This window comes from Verticillium dahliae, genomic scaffold, assembly GCF_000150675.1.
Source record: "Verticillium dahliae VdLs.17 supercont1.18 genomic scaffold, whole genome shotgun sequence".
In the NCBI taxonomy this organism is placed as follows: Eukaryota; Fungi; Ascomycota; class Sordariomycetes; order Glomerellales; family Plectosphaerellaceae; genus Verticillium; species Verticillium dahliae.
In genome coordinates this window covers 463,283-471,815 of record NW_009276923.1, presented here as the reverse complement: position 1 = coordinate 471,815, position 8,533 = coordinate 463,283, and the positions used below count along the sequence as shown (strand labels likewise).

Sequence of the window (8,533 nt, the reverse complement as noted above, 5' to 3'; positions counted from 1 at the left end):
CCTCCTCTTCATAGGCATCACCTTCATCCTGGCGACTCCACGAGCCCTCCCCCGCCTCTCCTCTCTCGCCAGCCAGCTTCGATTCTCCCCCGTGTCCTCCCAAAACCCTCTGTCTGCGACGGCCACCGCCAAACGTCCCCTGACCACCAGCACCATGGTGCCAGACAAGTACAAGTCGCCGCCCCAGGCGCCGCCCACCTTCACGGGCACCAAGGACTCCATCGTCGCCGACGCCAAGAAGATGTGCGCCAAGACCCGCGCCCTGCTCGACAAGATCTCGGCCGACGTCTCGGTCGACAAGGCCACCTTCCAGGACGTCATGGCCCCCATCATCAAGGACGAGAACGAGGCCGCCCTCGAGGGCAGGCTTCTGGGGTTCTACCAATACGTGGCCGCCGACGCCGAGCTGCGGACCGCCTCCACCGAGGCCGACAAGCTGATGGACGAGTTTGGTATCGAGTGTGCCATGCGTGAGGATATCTACAAGCTGGTCGATGCTACCTTTTCTCGCAAGGACGCGGAGAAGGACCTCGACCCCGAGGACCTGCGCCTGCTGGAGAAGGACCGGAAAGCCTACCTCAAGTTCGGTCTCGGCCTGCCCGCTGGTCCTCAGCGTGACCGCTTCAAGGAGATCAAGACCCGCCTCAGCCAGATCCAGATTGAATTCCAGAAGAACCTCAACGAAGAGGATGGCGGCATCTGGTTTACGCCCGAGGAGCTCGACGGCGTGCCCTCGGACGTCGTAGAGGGACTGGCCAAGGGCGAGGGCGAGAATGACGGCAAGGTCAAGCTGACCTTCAAGTACCCCGACCTGTTCCCGACCCTGAAATACGCCAAGAACCCCAAGACGCGCGAGAAGGTCTTCATCGAGAACGAGAACAAGTGCAACCAGAACGTCCCTCTCTTCGCCGAGGCCGTCACGCTGCGTGACGAGGCCGCGCGCATGCTCGGATACCCCAACCACGCCCAGCTCAAGATTGAGGACAAGATGGCCAAGTCGACCGATACAGTCGACGAGTTCCTCGGCGACCTGCGCGAGCGTCTGACGGCTGGTGGCGCCAAGGAGGTGGAGCACCTGCTCGAGTTGAAGAAGGCCGATGTCGAGGCTAGTGGCAAGTCCTACGATGGCAACTACTACCTCTGGGACCACAAGTTCTACGACCGTCTCATGATTGAGAAGGAGTACAGCATCGACGAGACCAAGGTGGCCGATTACTTCCCCATCACTTCGACCATTTCGGGCATGCTGAAGATCTTTGAGGAGCTTCTCGGTCTCGTGTTTGTGGAGCTGAAGGATGCGGACCGCGATGCCCTGAGCCCGACAGGCAAGGGCCAAGACATTGTGTGGCACGAGGATGTGGTTCTGTTCAGCGTTTGGGATGACGTGTCCGAGGGGTGACGGCTTCGTCGGCTACCTCTACCTCGACCTCCACCCGCGTCCCGGCAAGTACGGACACGCCGCCAACTTCAACCTGCAGCCGGGGTTCCTGCGCGAGGATGGATCGCGTCGCTACCCCGCCACGTCGCTGGTCTGCAACTTTAGCAAGCCCACGCCGAAGAAGCCGTCGCTGCTGAAGCACGATGAGGTCGTCACGCTGTTCCACGAGCTGGGCCACGGCATCCACGACCTTGCGGGCCGCACCAAGCACAGCCGATTCCACGGCACCAGCGTAGTCAGGGACTTTGTTGAGGCGCCGTCGCAGATGCTGGAGAACTGGTGCTGGACGCCCAGCGTGCTCACGTCGCTTTCCAGCCATTACGAGACGGGCGAGAAGATCCCCGACGACCTCGTCGAGAAGCTCATGTCGACGAAGCACGTCAACTCGGCCCTGTTCAACCTGCGCCAGCTGCACTTTGGCATCTTCGACATGGCGATCCACACGCCCAAGACGCACGAGGAAGCGAAGAACCTGAAGCTGTCGGAGCTCTACAACAATCTGCGCAGCGAGATTGCGGGCCTCAAGGGCCCCGAGGCCAAGGGCGAGAAGGGGTGAGTCTGACACGAGAATACGACTTGAGAGACTTGTGCTGACATGCATGTTCCAGCGGCAACGGCCAGGCGACATTCGGTCACCTCATTGGCGGCTACGACGCTGGCTACTACGGCTACCTGTATTCCGAGGTGTACTCGACTGACATGTTCCACTCCGTGTTCAAAGCGGACCCCATGAACGGCAAGGAGGGCCGTCGTTACCGTCACACGGTTCTGGAGAAGGGCGGCAGCCGGGACGAGATGGTGTCTCTGGAGGAGTTCCTCGGCCGCAAGCCCAGTACTGCAGCGTTCTACAAGGAGCTCGGTATCCCGATTTAATGCTGATGGGCTGGGGGGGCTTTGGCGTATGCGGCCGTATCCTTGCAAGAGGTGTATCCTACAGTGTCTAGACCTAGGAGCGGAAGAAGTCGATGAACGAAGCGGATGACCTTGTGCCAGAACAGGCGAATCATGGTGCCTTGCTGTCTGCCTAGGTACCTAAGATAGCTATTAATGTTCACTGACTAATATACATTGAGTTGTACCTGGGTAGGTATCTAAGTAGCCTGGTACGTACCTGGAAGTAGGGTGCACGGGCCATATGGTCTGCCCCACCGCTTGGAGACGGATGTAAACAAACGCGACACTCGCAACTACAATTGCAGGTCCAAACAGTAGCATCCGATCCTGGGGTCCAACTCGCCGTCTCCAGATTTCGTCCTTGCACCGCATTCCTGCCACGACATCAGTGCCAGTATTTTTTCCCCCTTGCTCCATCACCTTTTCCTAGAGATTTTGCCTCGCGACTTGATGGTGTCCATGACTTAATCCTCGGTTTCCTCACTGTCGCCTCCGCACGCGTCCCCCGACTGGCGCGTCTCATCATCGATCAATTGACTTCCCCCCCCCCCATCGCCGTACGCAAATCAAGTTCGATACATATACACACCGCGCTCGAAGAAGAGCGTCCCACGGTTCCAAAATGGCCACAGCGCTCGTGGCCCCCGAGTTCACTTTTGAAGGGCGAAAGGCCTCCTTCGAGAAGAAGGTCCCGGCCCCGAAGCGACGAGGCTCCGCGGCGACCAAGACGGCCAAGACGCTGACATGGCCGCACGCCAGGTTCCTCTCCCCCGAATCGGTAGGCCTCCATTGTGTACGGCCCCGTATATGGGATGTGTGCGTTTTCGCTGACCCCTCTGCGCCCCCGCAGCTCGCCCGCGCCGGCTTCAGCTGGCGCCCGCTCGACGGCAGCCCCGACAACGTGCAGTGCTTCCTGTGCAACAAGTCGCTCGACGGCTGGGAGGAGGGCGACGACCCGCTCGACGAACACGTCAAGCACGCGCCGCAGTGCGGCTGGGCCGTCTGCGCCGCCATTGAGGCGGGCTATGCCGGCTTTGTCAGCGAGGATCCCAACCTGCCGCGCATGCTCGAGGCGGGCAAGGCGACGTTTGCCGGGCTGTGGCCGCATGATGGCAAGAGGGGGTGGAAGTGCAAGACGAAACAGGTTGGTTGCTGCCCTTTTTTCTGCTTGCTTGCTTGCTTGCTTGCTTGCTTGCTTGCTTGCTTGCTTGCTTGCTTGCTTGCTTGCTTGCTTGCTTGCTTGCTTGCTTTCTCTGGGAAGCAAAGGCTGACGATTTGGTGTAGCTTGCTGAGGCTGGCTGGAAGTGGACGCCCATGGCTGAGTATGATGACATGGCTACGTGTGCGTACTGCGAGCTGGCGCTTGACGGGTGGGAGCAAGGGGATAAGCCACTGTGAGTTTGGATTCTTCTGGTTGACCGCCGGCTTCAACGCTTTGCTGACTTGCTGCTTTCCACAGAGACGAACACATGAGCCGGTCGCCCGACTGTCCGTTCTTTGCCCTCCTCGAGGAGCACGCTGACAAGCGCAAGGCCTCCAAGGCGAAGAGCGCGCGAGGCTCCAAGGTTTCGCGCGCCTCGGTCCAGTCGGTCGCGACGACGGTCGAGGAGGTGTCCTCCATAGCCGACGACATGCCCGCCGAGTACGACGACAGCATCATGACGACTGCCTCCGCGACGAACAAGAAGGGCGGACGGGCAAAGAAGACGACAACGGCTACAACGGCCAAGGCACGAAAGACGAAGACCAAGAAGGAACAATCAGTAGAAGCACAGGATGTGGACTCTGGGATCGAGGAGGACATGCCGCCACCGCCAGCGAAGCCTGTTCGTGGGCGTAAACGCGCTAGTGACGCGCTCGACGACTCCATCATGACGAATGCTGAAGCTCCGGCACCCAAGAAGCGGGCCACGAAAATCCGCGCTAGCAACGCTACAGATGCCTCGGTCGTGGAACCTGCCTCGGTCGATATCGAAGTGGACGATGCGCCGCAGCCCAAGACCAAGGGTCGCAAGACGGCCCGGGGATCGAACGCCAAGAGCACGAGGAAGGTTTCCAGCGCATCGGTCAAATCAACTGGTTCTATGGCTTCTGCCCAAGCCGCGCCAGGGGCTTTCCCTGACGACGACGAGATCGACCGTCAGCTGGAGGCCGACCTTGAACGACCCCTCACAGACGAAGAGGACATGGTGCAAGATGCCGACACGGAGCAAAACGACACAGGAACGACCCAGCCGGAGACCCATGCTACAGAGCCAAATGTGAAGGCGAAGAACGAGTCTACGACTGGCGAGAGCTCCAAGCTTTGGTTCGATCCCTACCCAAAAGTTGACGACGCAGATGTCGAGGAGGACTTGCGAAGGCTCGAAGAACAGGTGGCCGCTGAGCAGCAGGCGGCGGTGGAGGAGGAAGACGCCTCGCTTGAGGTGCCTAAGAAGGGCCGCAAGGCGGCAGGCACACGCAAAGTCTCCAAGACCAAAGCCCAGAAGACGAAGGAAGCAAAGGAAGCAAAGGCTGCGGCGGAGGCTGCAGCGGAGGCAGAACTGGCAAAGCAACAAGCACAAAAGCCGTCGAGCCCGGAGCCCGAGGAAGATCTCGAAGAGCACGACGAGAGCGTCGGAACCGTTGTCACTGGTAACAGTCAGACGCGGTCCAGTGATGTGCGGCCCTCAAAGCGCTCGATTGCTTCGCGATTGTCTCTGGCTGCTGACGAGCCTGATGAGCTGTCGTATCATGAGGCGGGAAGTGCTGCCGAAGAGGCTGTGGACGACGTGCTTGCGGATGCGGAAGAGGACATCATTATTCCTGAATTCCCCGACATACCCGCAGCTCGGCAGTCGCTTGCTTCGCGCCACGAAACACCAGAACCTGTGGCAACAACTGCAAAGCGAGCATCCTCGTCGCCGGCACCAGCAGATCAAGAGAATGAGGCACCTGCACCGACCCCTTCTTCGCCTGCACCCCCTTCATCGATTCCCCGGCACCTGCAGCCGCCGTCTACTCCGCGACACCAGGCTTCACCGGCGCAGTCGGCGCGCCAGCCAGCCGTCTCGCCGTCTCCCTCCCCTCAGCCGTCCGACGCCGAAAACCAACCTCCGTCGGCCAGGCCGGCTACTGTCAAGCGCGTCGCCCTCGCGCCTGTGGCCGCCACACCAATGCGTCACGGATCACCCTCGAAGCGAAACGTTGTCGCTGGTCTCCGCAGCACGACGCCCTGGACAGCCGTGGACGTCGACAATATCTTATCCTCACCGCAGAAGGGCGGCAACAGCAACGGCGACAAGGAGAATGGGACCGACCGGTTCCTGGCGCACGGCGCCGAGCTCACGAGCCCAGAGAAGCGCATGACGGTCGAGGAGTGGATCTACCACAACGCAGAGAAGGCCGAGGCCAAGCTCAAGCACGAGTGCGAGGTCATGGTGAGCCGGTTCGAGAGCGAGGGCACACGAGCGATGGGTGTGCTCGAGGGCATGATTGTAGACTGAGCGGACGGACACTGGGGCGTTTGTGGATCGGGTCAAGATTCGGGGAACATTTGTATGTGACAATGTCGGCTTCTGGGTACGGGACACGGGACGGTACAATTCGGCATGGACTGGCTTTGGGGATGCTGCTCTTGGTTGAGCTGGCGTGGTGGCACCCGACTGATGATTATGAAAGCCATGATACAAGGATGGCAATCCATTTTTCCAATGGAGGAGCATTCGATCACCTTTGAAGTCTGCACACCACTTTGGGACAACCGAACTTGTTTATAATCAGTACTGTCGTCGGAGGAAGTCGACTGCGGTTGTAAAGTCGAGTCTACCGGGAATAACAGGGATTACAAGTGGGAATGGTAACTTGTCCCCGTATTGACAAGTTGCCATTTTGGGTAAAGCACAGGAGACTATGAGCCTCGGCCCTGGATTTCTCCATGATCTATCAACGGGAGGGGTCAACTGTCGGGATCTCAGCATTCTGGCTACCGGGGGCACTGCACTGCGTTCCAACCCGGCGAGACTGACGACAAGAGGCGACAGACATCTTCAGACTTGGCAGCACGTAATAAAGACTTTGGTCGAGAGGACATCGTGGTACAGATTTAACGAAAGAACTCATAAAGTAGAGCTCAATTCTCCTCTCGCCAGCTCAGCCTTGACGACTTGATCGGTTCATCAACATGGCATGCTTCGATGAGTACATCTCGGCTGGTGTCCACGACGGCATCCTGCCGGGGGCTATCCTCTACGCGATAGACAAGTCAGGTATGGCGATTAGCGATGGCATTGGCAGTCGATCTGTTGCTATCGAGCGAGATCCAGTCACTTACACAGCGGGCTGAACAGGGAAATTCAACTATTCCAACATTCTGAGCCCCAATTCGCCGTCTCACATAGCTCAATTGAAGCCCTCAAGCACGCTGTGGCTCGCGTCGGCCACAAAGCTCATCACCACGATTGGCATCCTCCAGCTCGTGGAGCGCGGGGTCGTGACCCTCGACGAAGACGTGTCCTCCCACATCCCCATCCTCGCTTCTCAGCAGGTCCTCACGGGCTTCCCATCGCCCGACCGAAAAGCGCAGCCTGTCTTTGCACCCCGCGCGAATCCAATCACCCTCCGCCTCCTCCTCACGCACGCGGCCGGCACAACGTACAACTTTCTCTCGCCTGACATCCAGCGCTGGCAGTCCCTCCACAAGATCCCGCCCCTGTCCGGCGCCAACGTCGACGAGCGCTTCGCCTTCCCGCTCCTCTTCCAGCCGGGCGAGGGCTTCAGCTACGGCAGCGCCGTCGACTGGGCCGGCCGCGTCCTCGAGTCCCTCACAGGCACCTCCCTGCAGGCCTACCTCGACCGCCACGTCTTCGCGCCCCTCAGCCTCACGTCCTTCACCTTCCGCGAGTCCCGCGTCCTCGACGACGGCTCCCTCTGGCCGCTGAGCGTGCGCGACCTCGCCGCCGGCGCGGCCCGCCCCTACACGGGCCCGCACCTCAACGCCGGCCTCGACCCGGGCGCCGCGCTCGGCGGCCAGGGGCTCTACGGGCGGCTCGACGAGTATCTCGAGATTCTGCGCTCGCTGCTCGTCGACGACGGCAGGCTCCTGCGGCCCGCGACGGCGGCGCACATGTTCAGGCCGCAGCTGGGCGGCGCGGCGCGGGCGGCGCTCGACCGAGCCATGGAGGATCCGTCGTGGGCCGTGGGGGATTTCCCCGCGACGGGCGAGTATGACTGGGGGCTTGGGGGCTTGCTCATTGACGGGCATGCGCATGCGCATCGGAGGAAGGGGGCGCTGATGTGGTCTGGCGCGGCCAACATTTTCTGGGTGAGTGCCATCTTTCGTCACGCTGCGAGCTGTGGCGTACGTTTTGTGAGGACCAGCTGACATTTTGGGTGAACTGTTTAGTGGATTGACCGCGAGGCTGGCGTTGCTGGTCTGTTTGGCACGCAGATCATGCCGGCTGCTGAGCCCGTTACGGAGCAGTACATCAAGGCTTTTGAGGATGAGATGTATTCGAGGGTCGAGGCTTTGACGAGCGAGTCCAAGCTGAAAACTCGGCTGTGATGGCGTATTGGGCTATCGTCGAGTTGTCGATCGGTATCGGCGGTGACTCCATGTTGGAGCACGGTGGGCTGGATCCTCCTCGGTGGCATGGCGATGATATCAAGTCGTGGGAGCGCGGCAGTATAGCATGACGTGAAATTAAGAATCGAGAGAAGAGTTGCGAAATCATGTCATGAACCTGGCGTGACTATTGCGACTCATCAAGGAGGATACGAGGATGCTCTTATCTTGATTCGGGCTGCCATCAAGAAGTGGCATGACCGTACGACTGATGACGGCGATCACCTATCGTGCCATGCCGAATCATGTCCGATGACCAAAATCAGATCGCAACGCCTCGAGATTCGTCAACGCAGGTTTACGCGTTCAAGGTTCATTTAGCGTCCGACAATGTGCGCCCGCTGAGCCGCATGTCACCATCGACACCATCCCAGATCGGCACTTGAGCCGTCGGCCTTAAGCAGGTCATCGACGTGACCAATGGACAATTGAGCTGGCGACCGCCATTTCATCCATCAAACATCAACTCGATACGTCAACGGATGCGCTGGCTAGACCCCGGCGCATCGATGTAACCTGACATTGACGCCGCCGTTCCATCTTCGTCGGTAGATTGTACGATTTACCTCTCTGCAAGTGGCCCGAGGCCAAGTCGGACC

The 8,533-nt window shown here is 59.8% G+C and overlaps 3 protein-coding genes across 3 annotated transcripts; all 3 read left to right on the top strand.

The window, feature by feature from the left end:
• Positions 1-154: 154 nt before the first annotated feature.
• On the top strand, positions 155-2,311 carry VDAG_07942 (thimet oligopeptidase; the record flags this gene model as incomplete). The annotated part of the gene is made up of 3 exons (XM_009652708.1): positions 155-1,344; positions 1,394-1,990; positions 2,047-2,311. The coding sequence occupies 3 exons, from the start codon at positions 155-157 to the stop codon at positions 2,309-2,311; spliced, it is 2,052 nt and encodes a 683-aa protein (XP_009651003.1).
• A 643-nt stretch (positions 2,312-2,954) lies between these two features.
• VDAG_07941 (uncharacterized protein) lies at positions 2,955-5,817 on the top strand (the record flags this gene model as incomplete). Its single annotated transcript, XM_009652707.1, has 4 exons — positions 2,955-3,110; positions 3,183-3,476; positions 3,617-3,726; positions 3,792-5,817. 4 exons carry the CDS (start codon positions 2,955-2,957, stop codon positions 5,815-5,817), a joined length of 2,586 nt encoding a protein of 861 aa, XP_009651002.1.
• A 677-nt stretch (positions 5,818-6,494) lies between these two features.
• On the top strand, positions 6,495-7,874 carry VDAG_07940 (beta-lactamase family protein; the record flags this gene model as incomplete). Its single annotated transcript, XM_009652706.1, has 3 exons — positions 6,495-6,579; positions 6,661-7,634; positions 7,716-7,874. The coding sequence occupies 3 exons, from the start codon at positions 6,495-6,497 to the stop codon at positions 7,872-7,874; spliced, it is 1,218 nt and encodes a 405-aa protein (XP_009651001.1).
• Positions 7,875-8,533: the final 659 nt, after the last annotated feature.